The sequence below is a fragment of the Acinonyx jubatus genome, chromosome B1 (assembly GCF_027475565.1).
Source record: "Acinonyx jubatus isolate Ajub_Pintada_27869175 chromosome B1, VMU_Ajub_asm_v1.0, whole genome shotgun sequence".
NCBI lineage: Eukaryota > Metazoa > Chordata > Mammalia > Carnivora > Felidae > Acinonyx > Acinonyx jubatus.
The window spans coordinates 27629839-27653058 of record NC_069382.1 but is presented as its reverse complement, the minus strand read 5'-3'; the positions used below and the strand labels follow the sequence as shown (position 1 = coordinate 27653058).

General features: G+C 40.4%; 2 protein-coding genes across 3 annotated transcripts in view; one reads left to right on the top strand and one right to left on the bottom strand.

Moving 5' to 3' along the window:
* Positions 1-12513, bottom strand: part of UBXN8 (UBX domain protein 8) — a 29016-nt gene extending 16503 nt beyond the window's left edge. The window contains exons 1-3 of one of the 2 annotated variants that reach the window (XM_015062679.3): positions 12221-12513; positions 4422-4544; positions 1301-1371 (exon numbers count right to left, since the gene is read on the bottom strand). In XM_015062679.3, the coding sequence (XP_014918165.1) occupies positions 1301-1371; positions 4422-4544; positions 12221-12308 (282 nt within the window). In that variant the 5' untranslated portion in view covers positions 12309-12513. The remainder of the gene's footprint in view (positions 1-1300; positions 1372-4421; positions 4545-12220) is intronic. The other variant, XM_015062678.3, reaches the window with a different exon arrangement.
* Positions 12514-20366: 7853 nt separating this feature from the next.
* GSR (glutathione-disulfide reductase) overlaps positions 20367-23220 on the top strand; it is a 45083-nt gene continuing 42229 nt past the window's right edge. The window contains exon 1 of the mRNA XM_015062680.3: positions 20367-20787. Coding sequence (XP_014918166.2) covers positions 20488-20787 — 300 coding nt within the window. The 5' untranslated portion in view covers positions 20367-20487. The remainder of the gene's footprint in view (positions 20788-23220) is intronic.

The window sequence follows — 23220 nt, the reverse complement described above, 5'->3', positions numbered from 1 at the left end:
AGGCGCCACTGCAATGAATATTTAAAAGGAGGTGGGGGTGGAAAAATATATGTCCGTGAGGAAATGGAGAAATTGGGACCCTCAGAAATTGGTGAGAATATAAAATGGAATAGCTGGTGTAGAGAACAGTTTGGTGGTTCCTCAAAAAGGTAAACACAGGATTACCAGATGACCCAGCAATTCCACTCCTATATATATATGCCCAAAAGAACTGAAAACAGGTACTCAAAGAATTGTGTCCAAATATTCATAGCAGCACTATTCACAACAGCCCAAAGGTGGAAACAACCTAAATGTGCATCAGCAAATGAACTGATAAACAAGTTTTTTTCTTTTAATTTTTTTTTTAACGTTTATTTATTTTTGAGACAGAGAGAGACAGAGCATGAAGGGGGGAGGGTCAGAGAGAGGGAGACACAGAATCCGAAACAGGCTCCAGGCTCTGAGCTGTCAGCACAGAGCCCAACGCGGGGCTCGAACTCACGGACCGCGAGATCATGACCTGAGCCGAAGTCGGCCGCTTAACTGACTGAGCCACCCAGGCGCCCCTGATAAACAAGTTTTGATACATCCATACAATGAAATATTATTTACCTGCAAAAAAGGAATGAGGTACTGATACATGTATATGGATGAACCCCAGAAAACATTATTCTAAGTGAAAGAAGGCAAACACAAAAGGTCACATATTATGTGATTCCACTCAAATGAAATATCCAGAATACATAAATCCATATAAACAGAAAGCAGACCTAGTTGCCAAAGGACAGGAGTGGGAATGGAGAAGTGACTATTTAATAGGTACGGGGTCTTGTTTTGGGGTAAAGAAAATGTTTTGGAACTAGAGAGAGGTAGTGATTGCATAACACTGCAAATGTTCTAAATGCCACTGAATTGTACATTTTAAATTGGTTAATTTTTTTTAATTGGTTAATTTTAAGTCATGTGAATTTGACCTCAATAATTAAAAAATCTGAGCACATGGGGCACCTGGGTGGCTTAGTCAGTTAAGCGTCTGATTCTTGATTTCAGCTGAAGTCATGATCTTACAGTTCGTGAGTCTGACCCCCAGTCAGGCTCTACACTGAGAACACAGAGCCTGTTTGGGATTACCTCTCTCCTCTCTCTCTGCACCCTGCCCCCCACTCTCACATGTGAGCATGTTCTCTCTCTCTTTCAAAATAAATAAACTTAAAAAAAAAGTCCAAGCACAAATGCAGAAAGCAACAGACCTCGATTTTAAATGCCCCAAGATGTTCTGTATTCTCTTTATATATACTCTCTAAAAATTATGCTTTACCTTTTCACCCTGTGCCTCTTGTTGTTTTTTCCTGACAAGTTTTTGCCTTTTTTCATTCTTCTCTTCTTCTTCTAAGACATCAAAACATAAAAATGCTTTTTAATTCCCAAATATCGTACGTTGAATGCTCTTTTCTCTGAAAGTAGTCTGTAGATAACATTTTGGGAGAGACAAGCCTTCAAAAAACAGACTGTGTTTTTCAAACGATGAAAATGAGGTACATGCAGACAGTTCAAACAAAGAAATCCACAAGTAAAATCTGTAAGAAACGGTCTGTTCTGAAACAAAAATTCTCTAACATTCATTAATATCATATGTCATAGTTTTGGTGAGGAGGCTTCAAGAATGATTATATTGGATTTTTCATGCTAGGGCTTCAGCAGCTCCAAGACATGGCATGAAAGCCCATTTCTGCACATGAAGTGGAGAATGCTGCCCTGTAGGCACGTGTGCCATTTGGTCACCCTTGACATGACAGTAAAAGCATCATACCTGGGGGCCTGGTTAACTCAGTCAGTGGAGTGTGCAACTCTTTTTTTTTTTTTTTTTAAATGTTTAGTTATTTTTGAATGAAAGAGAGACAAGAGTGTGAGCAGGGGAGGGGCAGAGAGAGAGGGAGACACAGAATCTGAAGCAGGCTCCAGGCTCTGAGCTCTCAGCAGAGCCCGATGTGGGGCTCGAACTCACAAACTGCGAGATCGTGACCTGAGCTGAAGTTGGATGCTAAACCAACTGAGCCACCCAGGCGCCCCATGTGTGACTCTTGATCTCGGGGTTGTGAGTTTGAACCCCACATTAGGTATACAGATTACTTAAAAATAAAGTCTTTTAAAAATAAATAAAGGGGCACCTGGCTGGCTCAGTGGGTAGAGCATCTGACTTCATCCCAGGGTCATGAGTTCAAGCCCCACATTGGGCACGGAGCCTACTTTAAAAAAAAAAAAAAACATACGGGGCACTTGGGTGGCTCAGTGGGTTGAGCCTCTGACTCTTGGTTTCAGCTCAGGTGATCCCACAGTTCGTGGATTTGAGCCCCAAGTCAGGCTTTGCACTGATGGTGTGGAGCCTACTTGGGATTCCTTCTCTCCCTCTCTCTCTACGTCTCCCCCACTCTCTCTCTCTCAAAAAAAAAAAAAAAAAGCTTTAAAAAAATTCATACACACATATAAGCAACATGCCTAGACCCCAAAAGTGGAGTTTGCTTGGAAACTCCCATGACTGAACCAATATTAGGTTATGAGCCACTGAATGGCAAGAGAAAGAATATTTGCTGTCGTATAACCTTTTTTATTCTAGGTACACTAAGTTTCATTTGAATTAATTTCATTTAACTGTATTCCCTTGAGGAATTAGACATCTTTTTGGAAAATACATCCTTTAACCTGCCTGGCTCCTTAAATAGGAGTGTTCCTTTCTGTCAACAACTTTCTCTCCTGGCAATAAATATATCCTCAAGTTTATTAAGGAAAGATTAGGGCAGCAAAGCACATAGGAAAGCAGAAGGTCTAGTCTGGCCACTAACTTGCTATGTGATGAGTTAGACTTAGTGATCTTAAGACTCCCCTTCTGACTCTGAATCAAAGAATATAGTTTCTAAATAAATCAACAGCAGGTGATTAAGGGGCTTTAATCCCTTTTTTCTTTTTAAGTAGGCTCCACACCCAGCATGGGACTTGAACTCATGACCCTGAGATCAAGAGTCACATGCTCTACTGACTGAGCCAAATAGGTTCCCCAAAGGTCTTTAATCCTTAAAGCCACTGAGAACTGACTGCTTCTGAACTTGTGATACACTTCATCATGCAAATCTTTACAAAACATGGAGGATTAAAGTTTTGGATGAATCTGAAGTCTGGTATCTCAATATCTGATGACACTAGGGAAGATACAAAGCGTATAAATATGCGGATTTTTTACTCATTTAAAGGAAATCTGACAATAATTAAGCACTTTATATAGTCTTAATTACTTCTTAAATAGTTTTAGCCTTCAGTGATGACTATGTCTCAAAACCATTAATCCGTAAATGTACCAGAATGATGTACACTCCAACAATAAAAAGGTACAATTTAAACTACAAAAACTATGTCAAATACACGTTTCCCTTATTTATAAAATATAGAATATTTGACCATTTAATGTCTGCAGCAAATATCCTCCTGATGTCAAATGCACTTAACACAAAATTTCCAAGAGAAGTTACAATGCTCTTATTTAATTTTCCAAAGGATAATTTGAAGTATAAGACATCAAATAATTTACCAAAAGAAGAAAAGAATTTCAAAAATCTATGATTGAGAGACCCTAAAACATCTAGATTGTCTTTTATGTTTGGGTTGAACAGTATAACCTTTTAGGATTATGGTTATATTCATGGTTAATTTGGAAAGGCTATAAATTAAGCACTGCTTATTTTCCTGTCATTTATTTACATTTAAATAAGTAGCAAAATGAAACACAATGTACCAAAATCACTATTGGCAAGCTTCTTTGTAAAAGGATGTAAAAATTCAGGCTTTAGTTTTAGGATTCATCTTTTCTGAAGTGAACTACAATATTGTTTTAAAAGGCTTCTAACACTTTTAACATTGTCAAAGGCTTTGACAAATTTTTACTTACCAAAATTACAGTAAAATTTTTTGCTTATCAAACATAAAGTAAGAACAAGCATGGTTTCCTAAAATTAAGAGTAAGCACTTAACTCTATAGGTAAGTGTGTAAACAAAAACTGCCAAAGTGAAAGGAAAAATAAATTAGGTTGAAAAGCCTCTACAGATTAACGGTAGAAAACATGCCCATTTGTTGAATAGTTTATAAACTGAAAACATAAACCTCAAAGAACAATGAAACTGCACAATTTAAAATCAGAGAATTTGCAATGTATCAATATAGAAATGCTATCATTTCAAATGTGTATACAAGGATAATGTACAATTTCCCATAAAAATGTTGGGATTTATAGTCCATTAAAAATCAAGACTAAAGTAATGATCAGCTGAAATTATATGTCACAAATTAACAGTAAATGGTTCTAATTATGCAAAATCCTGGAATAAATAAATAAATAAAATACTCTAAAGAGTAGAAAATTATAAAAGGGTAGCATAAACAATAAACTTACCTTTCAGATACACTTGGGAAGATTTAAATGAATTAAGCCATGAGGTAGTCACAGAAATAATTAAAGTAAGAAGAGCAAGTAGTAAGAAAATCCGGCCACACAGCAAAATTAGATCTTTAACTCCTTAAAAAAGTAAGAAAAAAAAGAATAATAATTAAAGTTCAAAATATTTTGCTTTTTAAAAATTTTAATTTATATTAATTTATATTAAAATTAAAATTTTAAATTGAATTTATATTATTTTTTAAAATTTATATCCAAGTTAGTTAGCATACAGTGCAATTGTGATTTCAGGAGTAGAATCCCAGTGATTCATCCCCTACATATAACACCCAGTGCTCATCCCAACAAGTGTCCTCCTTAATGACCCTTGCCCATTTAGCCCATCACCCCACCCAAAACCCCTCCAGCAACCCTCATTTATTCTCTGTATTTAAGAGTCTCTTATGTTTTGGGGCACCTGGGTGGCTCAGTCAGTTAAGCGTCAAACTATTGGTTTCAGCTCAGGTCATGATCTCACGGTTCATGAGTTTAAGACCTGCATTGGGCTCTGTGCCCTCCTTTGGATTCTCTCCCTCTCGCTCTCTCTCTCCTCCTCCCCTGTTTGCATTCTCTCTCTCTCAAAATAAATAAACTTTAAAAAAAAGTCTGTTTTGTCCCTCTCCCGGTTCATATTATTTTTGCTTCCCTTATGTTCATCTATTTTGTATCTTAAATCCCACGAGTGAAGTCCTTTGATATTTGTCTTTCTCTAATTTCACTTAGCATAATACACTTTAGTTCCATCCACATTGTTGCAAATAGCAAGACTTCATTATTTTTGACTGCTGAGTAATATTTCATTGTGTACCACATCCTCTTTATCCATTCATCAGTCAATGAACTTTGGCTACTCTCAATAACACTGCTATAAACATTGGGGTGCATGTGCCCCTTTGAAACAGGACATCTGTATCCTTTAGATAAATACCTAGCAGTGCAATTGCTGGGTCATAGGGTAGTTCTAGTTTTGATTTTTTGAGGAACCTCCATACAGTTTTCCAGAGTGGCTGCACCAGTTTGTATTCCCACCAGCAACACAAAAGGGTTCCTCTTTCTCCGCATCCTTGTCAACATCTGTCATTGCCTGAGTTGTTAATGTTAGCCATTCTTAAAGGTGTGAATTGGTATCTCATTGTGGTTTTCATTTGTATTTCCCTGATGATGAGTGATGCTGAGCATTTTTTCATGTGTCTGTTAGCCATCTGGATATCTTCTTTGCAAAAGTGTCTATTCATGCAAAAGTGTCTTTTGCCCATTTCTTCACTGGATCATGTTTTTTGGGTGTTGAGTTTGATAAGTTCTTCATAGATTTTTAGATACTAACCCTTTATCTGATATGTCATTTGCAAATACCTTCTCCCATTCTGTCAGTTGCCTTTTAGTTTTGCTGATTGTTTCCTTCACTGCGCAGAAAGTTTTTATTTTGATGAGGTCCCAGTAGTTCATTTTTGCTTTTGTTTCCCTTGCCTCCGGAGACATGTTAAGTAAGAAATTGCTGTGGCCAAGATAAAAGAGGTTTTTGCCTGCTTTCTCCTCTAAGATTTTGATGGCTTCCTGTCTTACATTTAGGTCTTTCATCCATTTTGAGTTTATTTTAGTGTATGGTATAAGAATGTGGTCCAGGTTCATTCATTTACATGTTGCTGTCCAGTTTTTCCAACACCATTTGCTAAAAAGACTGTCTTTATTCCATTGGATATTCTTTCCTGCTTTGTCAAACATCAGTTGGCCATATGTTTGTGGGTCCATTTCTGGATTCTCTATTCTGTTCCATTGATCCATGTGTCTGTTTTGTGCCAGTACCATACTGTCTTGATAATCACAACTTTGTAATACATCTTGAAGTCTGGAATTGTGATACCTCCAGCCTTGGTTTTCTTTTTTAGGATTGCTTTGGCTATTTGGGGTCTTTTCTACTTCCATACAAATTTTAGGATTGTTTGTACTACCTCTGTGAAGAATGTTGGTGTTATTTTGATAGGGATTGCATTGAATATGTAGATTGCTTTGGGTAGTATCGACATTTTAACAATATTCTTCCAAGCCATGAGCATGGAATGTTTTTCCATTTTTTTGTGTGTCTTCTTCAATTTCTTTCATAAGCTTTCTAATAGTTTTCAGTGTACAGATTTTTCACTTCTTTGGTTAGGTTTATTCCTAGGTATTTCATGATTTTTGATGTAACTGAAAATGGGATCAATACCTTGATTTCTCTTTCTGCTGCTTCATTATTGGTGTAGAGAAATGAAACTGATTTCTGTGTATTGATTTTATATCCTGAGACTTTGCTGAATTCATGGATCAGTTTTAGCAGTTTTTTAGTGGAATCTTTTGGGTTTTCCACATAGAATATCGTCATCTGTGAAGAGTGAAAGTTTGACTTCCTTCTTGTCTATTTGGATGCCTTTTATTTCTTTGTGTTGTCTGATTGCTGACGCTAGGACTTTCAACACTATTTTGAATAACAGTGGTGAGAATGGACATTCTTGTGTTCCTGACTTTAGGGGGAAAGATCTGTTTTTCCCCATTGAGGATGATATTAGCGGTGGGTCTTTCATATATGGCTTTATGATCTTGAGGTATGATCCTTTTATCCCTACTTTCTTGAGGGTTTTTATCAAGAAAGGATGCTGTATTTTGTCAAATACTTTCCCTGCATCTATTGAGAGGATCATGTGGTTCTTACTCTTTCTTTTATTAATGTGATGTATCAGGATGCTTGGGTGGCTCAGTCAGTAAGCGTCCGACTTCAGCTCAGGTCATGATCTCACGGTTCGTGAGTTCGAACCCCGCATTGGGCTCTGTGCTGACAGGTCAGAGCCTGGAGCCTGCTTCAGATTCTGTGTCTCCCTCTCTCTCCACTTCTCCCCCACTCACACTCTGTCTCTCTCCCAAAAATAAATAAACATTTAAAAAAATTATTAATGTGATGTATCACATTGATTTGTGAATATTGAACCAGCCCTGCATCCCAGGTATAAATCCCACTTGATCGTGGTGAATAATTCTTTTAATATATTGTTGGATCTGGTTGGCTAGTATCTTATTGAGAATTTTTGCATCCATGTTCATCAAGGAAATTGGTCTATAGTTCTCCTTTTTAGTGAGGTCTTTGTCTGGTTTTGGAATCAAGCTAGTGTTGGCCTCATAGAATGAGTTTGGAAGCTTTCCTTCCATTTCTGCTTTTTGGAACAGCTTCAAAAGAACAGGTTTAACTCTTCTTTAAATGTTTGACAGAATCCCCCTTACTTTCCTTGATACTAATAACAAATAGTAAGGCATTAAGAAGATGATTTGTAGTAATAAAGAATAGTAAAAGTTAAGCAACTGTCTTATGATTTTTTTCACATACTCTCCTTTGTGAGCTAAAATTCATCATGGTTGATTATTACCAGAACAAGTTTTCAAAAAACAATTTTAGAACATCTTCGGTCTTATGAATATAGGTAGAATTCATATGACTGACTACACTTATAAACATTATGATTATCAATAATGCATAAATTCTGGTTTCCCTCTGTCCAGAGAGGTAGGTAAAATTATCCCATTGGGAATTAAATTGTGACATTAGCATCTTGTCAAATTCTAGTTTGTTCATTCATTCACTTAAAGATTTATTTTTATTTTTTTAAGTAGTTTCTATACCAAACATGGGACTTGAACTCACAATCCTGAGATCAAGAGTCACATGATCTACCAACTGAGCCAGCCAGGCATCTCTCAAATTGTAGTTCTATTTAAAAACAGTCATTCAAAAACACCAAATTCATATTTCTCACAGTTCAATTATGCAACTGTGTACCTCTCTATTCCTCAATATTTATTCGGTTATTTGAAAATAAAATCATTCTATAAACACCTAGAAAAAAGTCAAACTTTAGTATTTGGTCTCCTTTTAAAAACAAAGATGAAAATTAAATGAGAAAAAATGTAATCAGTACTTACTTATGGTAAGTACTTATGGTGTAATACACCATTGCTAAATGGTTAAGGAGCAGGTATAAAGTTGGGTTAGAAATAGTTTCTACCCTCCAGGAGTTTTTAGTTTTGTAGTTCTCAAAACTCACCAGGCAGAGGTACAGAAGAACCATCTTGCCTATGTGATCAGGGCTGGTAGTCAATTAAAGATTAAAAAATGATTTATATATACACACTTAAATATTTATTTTTATTCAAGTATAGTATTCTACACTTGTGATAAATATTTTCTTTTAACTGAAAACCAATATATAGAGGTGACTGGGTGGCTCAGTCAGTTAAGTGTCTAACTCTTGGTTTCAGCTCAGGTCATGATCTCATGGTTCGTGAGCCTGCATCAGGCTCTAAACAACAGTGGGGAGCCTTCTTGAGATCCTCATTCCTTCTGTCTCTGCCCCTACCTGCTGGTGTGCCCTCTCTCTCAAAATAAAAAAATAACCTTAAAAAAAACACCTCAATATATATTTTATCCTTTAAAAATAAAGCAACTTAAAGCTGTTTAAATACTTCTTTTGTTTTGCCTCACAGTCCTCCAACTTTTTGCCAGCATTAGCTGTTGATTCAAGAGTTGTTCAAGACAACATCTAATTAAATCTAGGGTATTTCTGGCTATTACAAAAGTAATGTAATACCTAGAGTATTGGTATTTAGAGAAACCACTGAGTTACGGGATTTATGTTCCATGATACTGCTTTTTGTTCTAACAAGCAAGCAATTTGCTAACATCATATGGGAATATAAAAGAACTAGACTTATGTTTGTTTACGTCTTTCAAGTAAAACTTTTTTTTTTTAATTTTTTTTAACGTTTATTTATTTTTGAGACAGAGAGAGACAGCATGAACGGGAGAGGGTCAGAGAGAGGGAGACACAGAATCTGAAACAGGCTCCAGGCTCTGAGCTGTCAGCACAGAGCCCGACGCAGGGCTCGAACTCACGGACTGCAAGATCATGACCTGAGCCGAAGTCGGCTGCTTAACCAACTGAGCCACCCAGGCGCCCCTCAAGTAAAACTTTTTTTATTAAATTGGCTTTTTGGGGGTTTTTTTGGTCCATATTCTCAAGAGCCCATGTGCAAGACACTTCAAAGAATAACAAATGTGAGGAAGCAGCATTAAAATACTTAGCTTGATGTGCCTGGCTGGCTCAGTTGGTTAAGCAGCCGACTTCGGCTCCAGTCAGGATCTCGTGGTCTGGGAGTTAGAGCCCCGAGATGGGCTCTGCGCTGATAGCTCAGAGCCTGGAGCTTGCTTTGGATTCTGTATCTCCCTCTCTCTCTGCCCCTCCCCTGCTGCTATTCTGTCTGTCTGTCTCTCTGTTTCTCAAAAATAAATAAACATTAAAAAATTTTTTTAATAAAATATTTAGCTTTAAGTACAAGTAAAAATGTACTGACAATGAAGGCTTTTTTACACAGTAGAAAAAAGATAGGAACCATTTTTCAATGTTTGTCCAAAAATACAGCCCAGTTGAATGAATGGGTCTAGGAATTCTAGTTTTCCAATTAGCAGCCCCAGCTAAAAGTATCTATAAGTATATACTGTTACTGGATATCTGGAAAACAAATATCAAGAAAGCAAAGCAGGGGTACCTGGCTGGTTCAGCTGATAGAGCATGAGACTCTTAATCTCAGGGTTCTAAGTTTGAGCCCCACATTGGGTGTAGAGATTTCTTAAAAAATAATAGTAATAGTGGTGCCTAGGTGGTTGAGTCAGTGGTCCAACTCAATCTGGGCACAGGTCATGATCTCTTGGTTCGTGGGATCAGGCCCTTTGTCAGGCCCTGCGCTGACAGGACAGAGCCTGTTTGGGATTCCCTCTCTCCTGTTCTCTCTGCCCCTCATCCACTCACACTCTCTCCCTCCCTCCCAAAATATATAAAATGAACTTAAAAAAAGATAATAATAATAAAATCTTAAAAAAAAAAAAAAAAGAAACCAAAGTAAACAACCATCAGTTCACAACTGAGAGGTTTCTAGGAGAAAGGAATTAAGTAAAAAAAAATCAGGAACTAGAGGGAGATGCTACCAGGAATCCAGTTGCATTTTCTAGAATTTTTGGCCTGCTTTATTAAATTAGACATTGTCGGGGCACCTGGCTGGCTCAATCGGTAGAGCATGTGACTCTTGATCTTGGGATCATGACTTTAAGCCCCCAATTGGGCATGGAGCCTATTTTAAAAAAGAAAAAAAATTAAAAAATAAATAAAATAGGCATTGTGATATTTGATGGGAACACAAAAACAGATTAGATGTGGTCTCTGCCTTCAAAAAGCGTATTCTCCTGTTGTCAGAGCTGATTATGTGAGATTTCCTTCTGCAACCTTCCGTAACTATCTTCTCATTGATCAGTGACTTAAACGTTAGTGCAAAGAAGAGATTCTAAATTAACAGAACAGAGGTGGATGCTGAAAAGACAAGGGGGGGGAGCATGTAAATTCTGGACTAGATAAGCGTGAATTTAACATTTCTGTATATCATTTGGATAAAGGTCTTGTTAGATTCCTATATAGACTGAGTGAGTAGGAAGTTTCTAAAAGGACTTTGAAGATTTTTTAAAAAAGCATTTTAAGTTATTTCAAGCAACATTTCCAAGTACCTGAGTAGGGAGAGAGGAAATATACAAAGCTAAGTTTCATCAGGATCTCAAACTTTAGAAATGAGTATAAGGGAGACATGCATGTAAACCCATGACTAATATATCCAAAAAAGGACTGATTCTCCACAGGCCCACCATTTTCCTCTCAGTTTCCCTTTTATCCCGGGCACTACCAAGTACTTAGGGTTGTTCAAATTCACTTGAAGGAGTTATCCTTGAATCCCTCCTTTCCCTCACCCAAACATTAATCCATCCACAAATCCTGTGGATTCTACTTTGTAAATATCCCAAATCTGTGCACACTCCATCGCTGTTATCATCCTAGTCCAGGCCATCATCACTACTTGTCTACTTCTAGAGCCTCACTTGCTCCACTGCTTCCACTACAGCCTCCCTCCAAAACATCCTCCACAGAATCCAGCGACTATCTATCTATATCTGCATCCATCATCCATCCATCTATCCAGTAATCCCTAGGGCCAAAGTGGGGCTTGAACTCACCATCCCAAGATCATGAGTCACATGCTCTACTGACTGAGCCAGCCAGGCGCCCCTCAAATAACCCTCCCTAAATCTCAGTTTCCTCAAGTGTAAAATGGGGATTATACCCCACCCACACCATGGTTATAATACAGACTGGAAGAAATAATGAATAAACAGCACTTAGAGTTAGGTTTATAAGAGGTGGTCAGTGAATGTTATTAACTCGATCCACTCTCCCCTTTAGTCTTCCTGATCCATCCACAGTGGTCTTCATCCTTTTTCTCCAATTTGTCAATTCCTTTGGTCTAGAATGTTTTTGGCCCAGGCTTCGTATAATTTAAATCTCTGCTTAAATTCCTCAGAAGGCCTACATCACGTCACCTGTTTCCTTGTGAGCGTTCAAAACAATATGAAAGTAGTGTCTACATATGTTCCTGTGCTTTCTGCCAGCTTCTGTCTCCTTGCACACAAAACTGGAAAGACACTTTCTCCGCGAAGGGAAGTCAGCCTCCTCAAAGCTCTGAGAGTCTTGCTCCCTGAAGTGGGGCCCCGGCGCCGGAAGAGAGGAAGGCGCTATGCAGCCTGGGAGTCGTAGTCTAAGCCGCCCGGAGGCGACGTGGCCATGAGACTGGAACCTTACGCAACATTCATGGGATAGTTACGCGGATGCGAGCGTCAGAAGGAAAAAGTCAACAGTTACCTAGATCCGGGATCCCACGCCGGAGCTCTAGACACAAGAGGGGGAGAGCAGAGAAGAGGAAAATGCCAACGACCCCACGAGAAGCCATGATAGCGGGAGCCCCGCGTCCGGGCGGGAGGCCCTCCCCTTCCGGTTGCGCCTTCTGTTGGAAGGTGGTGTGGAGCCCTTGCTATGGAAGGGGTTTGGGGGAGAGCTAGACCCTGAAGGCCGGCGGTTGGTTCGACTGAGATAAGCCCCTGTTTTGAACTCATAGTCTGTAGCCTTATGTTATTAGAAATGCAAGTCATTCCCCCCACGTCACATGGTGTCCCGGAGAGATAGGCAGTCTGGCAGCCCGCCTAGCCCAATCTTGTGAAAGCAAAGCTTGGGCGCTGGCGCGGCAGCTCCCCAGAGTCAAGGCCCGCAGCGCTCGCCCTTTTGGACTCTGTGGAAACTGTGAAAAAGAACTCAAGAGTAAAATGTACCGGAAGAGAAAACTGTACGGGCTGTTGAGGCTGTGAGAAGGCAGCCCCTTGCCTCGGCCTTGTTGAAAAGAATTTATAGTGAGTATCCATATACCCACTCTACCACATAATAAAATAAATAATAATAATAATAAAACTGATTTTATCAAATATCTATCAACTTTCTTTCTTTCTTTCTTTCTTTCTTTCTTTCTTTCTTTCTTTCTTTCTTTCTTTCTTTCTTTCTTTCTCTTTCTCTCTTTCAGCACAAGCTGTGGAGAGGGGATAGCGGGGGAGAGAGAGAGAGAGAGAGGGAGAATCCCAAACAGGCTCCATGCTCAACACAAAGCCCCATGTGGGGCTTGATCCCATGAACCTGGGATCATGACCTGAGCCAAAATCAAGAGTTGGGCGCTCAACTGACCAAGCCACCCAGGCACCCCACAACCTGTCTCTTTTGATGCATTACAAAGATATGCATGATGCAGACATTAGTACACTTCCCCAAAAATACTTCAGTGTGCATATTATTAACTATAATACACGAATATGTATACGCAACTTCAGCATGCTGTTCATTAACTACAAAGACATAAACAACTGTACCATTCCTTGAGTTCCAATATAAACATTGTTAAAAGATAAACTGTGGCATATAAAATATTTTAAGTGTTTATTTGAGCAAAAATCTATTTGAATTGGGCAGCATCCAATCCAGTAGATACAAAGGAGCTCTGAGTTGCTATACGAAAATGAAAGACTTTTATAGCCAGAGGGAGAGTGAACAAGGAAGTTATTTTAGGCAAAAAAAAAAGGGGGGAGTTGGTTATTGCAAGCTTACTTTCCTTTAGGGGTGTTTCAGGCAGATTACTGAAGTAGTGCTGAACAGGCAATTCCATTTCTGGGAGAGCCAAAACTGTAATTAAGCCTCAGTTTGGTGACGTGGGGCTTAGCACAAGATTTGACAAATCTTGTCAAATATGGGGCTTGTTGTCTTCTTTTTAATAGCATACACCCATATCCCTCTCAAGACAAAACTTTGCCCAGAAAATAACCATTGCTCTGTCATTTTTTTTTTCTATCATGGATTAGTTTTGCCTCTTCTAGGACTTCTATAAATGGAATTGGTGTTTGGATTAGGCTTTGTTTATACAGCAAAATTGTTTTTAACTTTTTATTTTAAAATAATTATAGGTTCACATAGAGTTATGGGAAATAGAGAGATCACATACATTTCTCTTTACCCAGTTTCTCCCAATGATAAATTCATGCATAAACCATAGCACAGTATCATAAACAGGAAATCAATATTGGCACAATCTACCAATCTTATTCAGATTTTACAAGTTTTACATACAATCATGTGTGTGTATATGCATGTGTATTCGGTTCTATGCAATATCACTTGTATTGATTCATGTGACCACCACCAGTCAAGATACAGAACAGTTCCATCACAGGAATCTCTTGTGCTACCCTTTTATAGTCATAATCACCTCACTTTCTATCCCTTAACACCACCAAATCCTAGGTAATCATTAAATGTATCTCTAGCTTTTTAATGTTGTCATTTCAAGAGTATTATGGGGATGCCTGGGTGGTCCAGTTGGTTGAGCATCTGACTCTTGATTTCCCCTCAGGTCATGATTCCAGGGTTGTGGGATCAAGCCCTGTGTCGGGCTCTGCACTGAGCATGGAGCCTGCTTAAGATTCTCTCTTCTTCTGCCCCTCTCTCCCACTTGCACTCCCCGACTTTTAACAACAACAAAAAAAAGAGCATTACGTAAGTGGAATCCTACAGTGTATAACATTTAGAGATTGGCTGTTTTCACTCAGTATAATCTTGAGATCCATACAAATTGTTATGTGTATAGATATTCATTCCTTTTTTTAAAAAATGTTTATTTATTTAGGGGCACCTGGGTGGCTCAGGCGGCTGAATGTCCAACTTTGGCTCAGGTCATGATCTCCCGGTTCATGGGTTCGGCCCACATAGGGCTCTGTGGTGGCAGCTAGGAGCCTGGAGCCTGCTTCAGGTTCTGTCTCTCTCTGCCTGTCCCTCCCTCCTTCTCTTTCTCTCTCTCTCCCTCTCTCTCAAATAATGTGTATTTACTTTTGAGAGAGCACAAGCAGGGAAGGGACAGAGAGAGGAAGCACCAGGCTCTGAGCTGTCACACAGAGCCTGACATGAGGCTTGAACTCACAAACTGTAAGATCATGATCTGAGCCTAAGTTGATGCTTAACCAACGGAGCCACCCAGGTGCCCCTCATTCCTTTACTATTATTATTAAATACTTTTTAAAATTTATTTTGAGAGAGCGAGTGAGCATGTGAGCAGGGGAGGGGCAGAAAGAGAGGGAGAGAGAAAGAATCCCAAGCAGGTGCTGTCAGCACAGAGCATGACTCTGGGGCTCAATTCCATGAACCACAGTCTCATGACCTGAGCCAAAATCAAGAGTTGGGTGCTTAACCCAACTGAACCACTCAGGTGCCCCAATATTCATTTCTTTTTATTGCTGGATACTATTCCTTTTTTTTTTTTCCTCTTTAAGTAAACTCTGCACCAAACGTGGGGCTTGAACTCATGATCAAGAGTCACAGAAGGGAGAGGGGGAGAATGATGTGACTAGAATAGTTATATAGAGCTATTACTATGGTAGTACTTCATTTGTTTAGCTGAGAGGTGTGGATGTTCGCTGCATTATTCTTTATATTTTGTTTACCTTTAATATTGCAAATACATTTTGAAAGTAATGTTATAGAAATAATTACATATTTAGATTCATAATAGGAATATTAGTGTTATTTCTAAAGATTTTTATGCTATCCCCCATTTTCTTTCAAAATACATTGGTAACACAAATGGAGATCAAAAAGTGAAAGAACTATTGAGTGCATGTGTGATTTTCCCCTAGATGTGTCTTCTCAGGTAGTGTCCAATTTCCCAATAGCAAGCAGACTTGTTATTTTTGGAAAGATTCCTTCTACTTATCGTAAAATTTTCTTTTTGTTAATCTCACATTCAGTTACACCTATTGTTCTCTGTCTCTTCAGTGTTTATCCTTTGCCTCAATATTAAACACTACTGAGTAATGTTTGTTGTGTTCATTTCCTCATATTTTTATCCTCATAAAAGACTGCAATTATTTTTATACATGCATCATGAGAAATACATTTCATTGAGCAACTTGTATGTGCAAGCTTCCTTCTATACCACTATTTCCTGTACAGACTTCTCAGATTGTTTATAGAAATACTATTACCACCTTCCTTCTAGTATAATACATCTTGATCTGTAATCTCAACACAAAAGCTGTGATGTAAATTAGTCACTGATGAGTCATGAATACATTTCCTACAAATTACACTATAGAAAGAATGCAGAGGGAGAAAGAGGCTACGTTTATTTTTTTAATTTATTTTATTTTTTATAGAGAGTGCAAGTCGGGGAGTGGGACAGATGGAGAGAGATAGAAAAAGAATCCCAAGCAGAATCCATGCTCAGCACAGAGCCTGATGCAGATCCCAAGACCCTGGGATCATGACCTGAGCCAAAATCAAGAGTTGGACACTCAACTGACTGAGCCACCCAGGTGCCCTAAGAGACTACATTTAAAAAGGAGAGTATAGTGCTAAGTGAAATAAATCAGAGAAAGACAAATACCATATGATTTCAGTCATATGTGGAGTTTAAGAAGCAAAACAAAGGAAAAAAGAGCAAAAAAACAGACTCTTAACTATAGAGAAGAAACTTATGGTTACCAGAGGGGAGGTGGGCAGGGGAATGGGTGAAATAGGTGATGAGTTTTAAAAGTACACTTATCATGGGGCACCTGGGTGGTTCAGTTGGTTGAGCATCCAACTCTTGATTTTGGCTCAGTTCATTATTTCAGGGTAGTGGGATCAAGTCACTTGCTGGGCTCAGCACTGACAGCGGGGAGCCTGCTTGGGATTCTCTCTCCCTCTCTCTCTGAGCCGCCCAAAATAAATAAATAAACTAAAAAAAAAAAAGAGTACCTTTATCATGATGAACACTGAGTAATGTATAGAATTATTTTTTTGGTGGTTTTTTTTTTTTTTTTTTTTTAGAGGCTCCACACCCAACATGGGGCTCACACAATCCTGAGGTCAAGACTCAGATGCTCTACCAACTGAGCCAACTACATGCCCCAATGTATAGAATTGTTGAATTACTATATTGTACACCCGAAACTAACACTGTGTTAATCATACTGGAGTTAACATTTTAAAAATTCAATTATACACTTACAGTAGGTAAATTTTATGTATGTAATACTCAATAGTTTAAAAAATGAATGAAGAAGGGATAAAAAATGATATTTGACATTTTCTCCTACACAAAATGTCATTTAAAAACATCTTGGATCTTGTATTTTTACCACAGGACACTATCTATAATGGTTTCTTTCCAGTAATGGTTAAGACCACAGACTTCAAAGTTAGGACTTTAGGATTTGAATTCCTGCTCTGCCATTCACCAGCTGATCTTGTACAAGTTATTTATCCTCTTGGAACCTCAGTCTTTTCATCTATAAAATGGAGATAATAATAGTATTTATTTCTTGGGATGAGGAGGGGACAACATAGAGTTCTTAGCACTGTGCTTATTAAAGCTGTTAAGTACAGTGCTTAGCTTAGTACATATTAATTATTGGTTTATTATTTTGACAAATATTTCAGTGTCTTTGTAGAAATCACCTGTGTCTAGTGTTCAAAAAAAATTCAATGATGCAATTATTATTATTATTATTATTTTTTTAATGTTTCTATTTATTTTGGAGACAGAGACAGAGCATGAGCACGGGAGGGGCAGAGAGAGAGGGAGACACAGAATCTGAAGCAGACTCCAGGCTCTGAGCTGTCAGCACAGAGCCTGATGCGGGGCTCGAACTCACGGGCTGTGAGATCATGACCTGAGTTGAAGTCGGACGCTTAACCCAGGTGCCCCCAATGATGCAATTATTAACAGATGAAATAATTGCTTGGGGCTCTGCTATTTCTCACCAATCATGCTAGTTTATAATGATGTCATAAGACTATCACACTTGAGTAACTTAGTTGATTTTCATTCTCAGCATTTTTTAAAAAGTTGTTTTGTTTGTTTAATCTTTACACCAAACATGGGACTTGAACTTATGACCTCAAGATCAAAAGTTCCATGCTCTTCTGACTGAGCCAGCCAGGCACGCCGATTTTCAGCATTTATTATCATCCTGAAACTACCTTTTATTAACTACATTAACTAAATTTTTACTTTAGTTGAGATATATATATATTTATATATATATTCATATAAATATATATACATATATTTGAAGAGAAAACTTAGAAACAGTCTAAAGTCTTGAAGTGCTTGGGATATGGCTACCTGTTCCCCTTCCCATGGAAGTCAGAAGCAAAAGGTAAAAATACTTAAATGAAAATATTTTAGTCCCAAACAATACCTTATAAATCTTTAGTTTCAACATACTGCATGGAATTATGTAATTAGGTGGCCAAAAATTCTTTCTTCCTTTAAAACTAGCAGGGACATAAAACTGTACCTCCTTTCATCGTCTTTATGTTGTTTTATGGCATCCTTTTCCTCCCATATTTCCTGGTTCAAGACTTGTCATCATTGAGTATTGTACCCTCCCCCCCCAATCTGTCAACTTCACTTCCTTATGCCTGTCCAGTCTGTTCTTCCTATCTGTTCTCAATACTGCCACCTTTGCCTCCTGATACAATTTCACCATCTCCAATTCATTTCATGTATTTCCAGGGAAAGATGCTTCTGAGAAATCTTCAGGGACTCCTTATCGCCTCTGGAGTGAAGTCTATACACCAAGCAAGGCTTTCCAGGACTCCACCCATCTTCCATTACCCACTTCAAAATGCTTATAGTCCGGCCAACCTGTGCTCCTCTACTTCTGTATCTACAATTCTTACCAACTAATTTCCTCCACTTTTTATTTGACATGCCTATCTCCTTTTTGTCAGCTTTCCCATTTCACAGATGAAGAAACTGACCTCTAGAGAGGTGAAGGGACTATGACAATGTCTGTGGTGGAAAATGAATCCAAGTTTCTCAGATTCAGATTCTTTACTCCTATCGTTTTTTGGCCTTTTGGCTAAGATCAAGGGCGGACCCTTTATTCCTAAACACTTCAGTGTGTATCTCTTAAGAACAAGGATATTCTCTTATATGAGCACAGTACAACGATTAAACTCAGGAAATTTTGCATTGATGTAGTGCCATCATATATTATACAGGCCACAGTTCAAATTTTACCAACTATCCTTCATAGTGAATTTTTCCCAGTCCAGAATCCCATCCCGAATCAAACCTTGTCTTCGTTTCTCATATTTCTTCAATATTCCTTAACCTGGAATAGTTCCTTTGCCTTGCTTTATTTTCAAGACATTGATAGTTTTTAAAGAGTACAGGCTAGTTGTTGTAAAATTCCCTTCAGTGTGGGTTATTCTTAGTGTTACCTCATGATTAGATTCAGATTATGGATTTCCAGCAGGGATACTACATAAATGAAGTTGTGTACTTCTTACTGCATCACATCACAGGGCACACCACAACTGTCTCATTACTGGCAATATTCAACTTTGATCACTTGGGTATGGTGGTGTCTGGGTCCCTGTAACGTTACTTTTTTTCCCCTTTGTGATCAATAAGAATCTGTGGGGACATATTCTAAGACTGTGTAAATAAGCTCCTCCCTGTCCCCCCAATCAAGTTTTCACCCAGGTGGTTTTAACATTCACTTATGTTTAATCACACAATTATCATTATGAATAGTTGTAAAATGTTGATTTTTCTAACTCTGTTGCTCCTTCTACATTACGTGGCATTGTACTGAAGAATTTTCCTTTCTTCCCCTATATTACTTTTTAATCAGGGGGAAAAAAGCTTAAAAAAAAAAAGAACTCTATACCATTTTAACTGGAATGTAGTTAGCTCCCATTCGCCTTCGGTGTGCTGGGCTCACTTCTCTGTGACATGGACCTTCACTCCTGGACCTACAGCGAGCTCTCTCAGCCTTGTGGGTGGTGGTCTGGGCCACAGCCTTGCAGACGGTGGACTACCACCACGTAAATTTAAAGCCCACTTACTCCTCTGTGGTGTTGCTGGTGGTTCAAACTATTCTAAAATGACACTCCAGTCTCTATTGCTAGGGAGTGAAGTGCTACCTTTATGCTTAACCTGTGACTCACAAAAATATTTATTCCAATGTTTCCCAAACTAAATGTGCTTTAGAATCACCTGAAAGCTTAAAGTGTAGATTGCTGGGGTCTGGCCCCCAGAGACTCGGATTTAGTAGATCTGGATTAAGGCCCAGGAATCAACACTCGAACTTTGAGAACACAATCTCCAAAATAATGAAGGGCAAACCTCCCTTCCTTGAAAAGTTGCCGCCACTGGCAACTTCTAAGGTGCCCTCTCAGGAAAAGCCGAGTGAAACAAGGCGTTCATCCTTCCTCGCCCCACCGGCCTTCAGAAACCTGCATTCGGTCGATGCCCTTCGGGTGCGGGGATCCCAGGTGCTGCGGTGAAGGCGGAGATCTCCCTAACCCGCTCTCTGTGGGCAGGGCCTGCCGGCTGGCGCGCAAGAGGGCGGGAGGGGGCGGGTCCCCCTCGGTGCCCGCCGGGCCGTGGCCAGGGAGCCCCACCCCTCCCCTGAACCCCCTCCCCCCCAGCGCTCGGACCGGGTGCTTAGTCACCGTGAGGCTGCGCTTGCCTGGGGCGCGGCAACCCCCCCCCCTTACCCGGGACCGCCCGCGGGGCACCCCCGTCGTGCACTTCCGCGTGCATGGCCCTGCTGCCCCGGTCCTTGAGCGCGAGCGCGGGGCCGAGCTGGCGGCGGGCGGCGCGCGCCTTCCTCCCCCGCTTTCCGCTGCCTCAGCCGCGGCCCGCCCGCGCCCTCTCCCGCGCCATGGCGTGCAGGCAGGAGCCGCAGCCGCAGCGCCCGCCGCCCGCCGCAGACGTCGTGGCCTCGTACGACTACCTGGTGATCGGGGGCGGCTCGGGCGGGCTGGCCAGCGCGCGCAGGGCGGCCGAGCTGGGCGCCAGGGCCGCCGTGGTGGAGAGCCACAAGCTGGGCGGCACTTGCGTGAGTACGGGGTCCCTGCCCGCGCGTCTACTGGCGCCTCTGCGTCCGCAGCGCCGTGTCCCGCAGCCCGGCTTTCTCGTCGCTGTGCTGGGGCAGCCTGTCCTCTTTCCTGGTGCTGTCCGTCCGTCCGGAGATGGGTCCCCAGCGCCGCGCTCTCCGCTTTCCCACCCGCATCTGAGGTCAGGGTCCCAGCAGGTTTAAAGGAGAAAAGTGTAATAGGGCTCCCTTGCACCTCCCACAGCTGAGCCTAGGTCTGTTCCTGCCCAGGTGCAGTGTTAACCGTAGGTGGTTACTCCTCAAGGTGGAAGAGTATTGTATTCTTGCAGCTGGCTGGGGACTGGGACTGGGGATATACCCTTGAGGAATGCAGATCCTGATCCTCTCCTTTCAGCTTCAGGGGCAAAATGATTTACCGCACTTTCGAATCACCTAAGGAGTTGGAAGAATTCTGCCTAGGTTCCACGCCCATGGCTTCTCATTTCACTGGTCTGAAGTGCAGCCTGGGCTTTGGGATTTTTAGAAGTTCCACAGGTGATTCTGGTTGCAGCCAAGGTTGACAATCACTGCCTACAGGTTACCTTAATGTAGGATTTACAAAAATTCTCAGAATTTTGTCTTGTTGGGCCAGGGAGGGATTTTAAAACTGCTCCCCCAAAAGAAGGTTGTAAATCTTATGATTGAGAAGCTTTATCATTAAAAACAGTTGTTGTTGTTTTTCCCCCCATGCTATTGGTGTGGCTTTTTCTATTACAAAACTTGGGGGAGGAACTTGCTGTTAATATTTAAAATTCTGCATCCAAGAGTAACCTGGGGTTGGGGATGGGTTCTCCACATTCTTTTGGAGACTGATGTTTAAATTATACCAAACTGGGAACTCCTTAAGGGCAGGGATGGGTTCACGTGTTTGTGTACCTCATATCACCTTAACGAAATATCTTGCTCAATAATCCTATGTGTAATAAATGAAACTCAAAATTGACAGTTTGTGAAAGGGCTGACTCCATTGTCCTGTAAGCAGTTTTCAAGTTCAAGGGGCGCATGGGTGGCTCAGTAGGTTAAGCATCCGACTCTAGATTTTGGCTCAGGTCATGATGTCATGGTTGTGAGATGGAGCCCAGCATCCAGCTCTCCCCTGAGCATGGAGCCAGCTTAAGATTCTCTCTCTCTTGGGGCACCTGGGTGTCTTAGTCCGTTAAGCTTCCGACTTTGGCTCAGGTCCTGATCTCGCGGTTTGTGAGTTGGAGCCCTGGGTCTGTGCTGACAGCTCAGAGCCTTGGAACCTGCTTCAAATTCTGTGTCTCCCTCTTTCTCTGCCCCTCCCCTGCTCACACTGTCTCTGTCTCTCAAAAATAAATAAATGTTAAAAAAAAAAAATTCACTGTTTCCCCCTCCCTCACTTGTGTGCACATATGTGTGCTCCCTCTCTCATTCTCTCCCAAACTAAATAAAAAAATAAACATTCATGTTCAAAATGAAAGTGGGAATGGAGGAAAGGATTGTCAACTTGGACCTTGACATCTTAGTCCAGACTCCCTTAGAAGTCTGTCTCTGCAGAAAGATTGAGGGGTGCCACTGTGAGACCCCCTGGACAGGTGGTGCGAGCACTTGACAACTTCTCATCTTCGTACCTCTTTACTTTTCTAAGTTTTCCTTCTGTATTATGTCATGATCAGCTTGTGGCATCCATCATCATTGCCTGGTTCCACTGGTATTAGTCAAAAAGGGGCTCGCCCCATTTCTAGGTTCTGGTTAGGAATATGAATACAGTAAGAGGTGAACTACTTCCAAGAGCAAGGCGAAGGACAGCTCTGGACAATGGGCCATTTACTTCTTCCTTATAGCGTGTCTGGCCTTGCTTCTGTCATTCAGCTGCAGCAAGTTTTATTTTCCTGTAAGCATTGGTATCTTGGGGGCAGTCTCATTTCACATTTTCATGACATTCCATTTGGGTTCTTCTCAAACTGGCTTTCGGTTTTGAATTACAAGGAAGGGTGTAGGTATGTGATGAATATCAGAGAAGATATAACGACAAGACATGAGTTTAGATTTAAGAATTCCAGTTATCTGGGCTCTCCATAGTTGCAATAATAAACTTCTGATGTCCAGTGATTTCCAAGTGGGCGTAGGGGAAATGGAGGCCCTCTGAAGCACATCATTTCATTTGTTCATGTCTTCATTTCCTATATTCTGAGTTCTAAGTACTTGGATTGAGGCTGGCAAGAGAATAGGGTAGATACAAACATTTGTTTGTTTTAATGTTTATTTATTTTTGAAAGAGAGCGTGAGCAGGGGAGGAGCAGGGAGAGACGGAGACTCAGAATCCGAAGCAGGCTCCAGGCTCTGAGCTGTCAGCACAGAGCCCGATGTGGGGCTCAAGCTCATGAGCTATGAGATCATGACCTGAGCCAAAGTTGGACACTTAACCGACTGAGC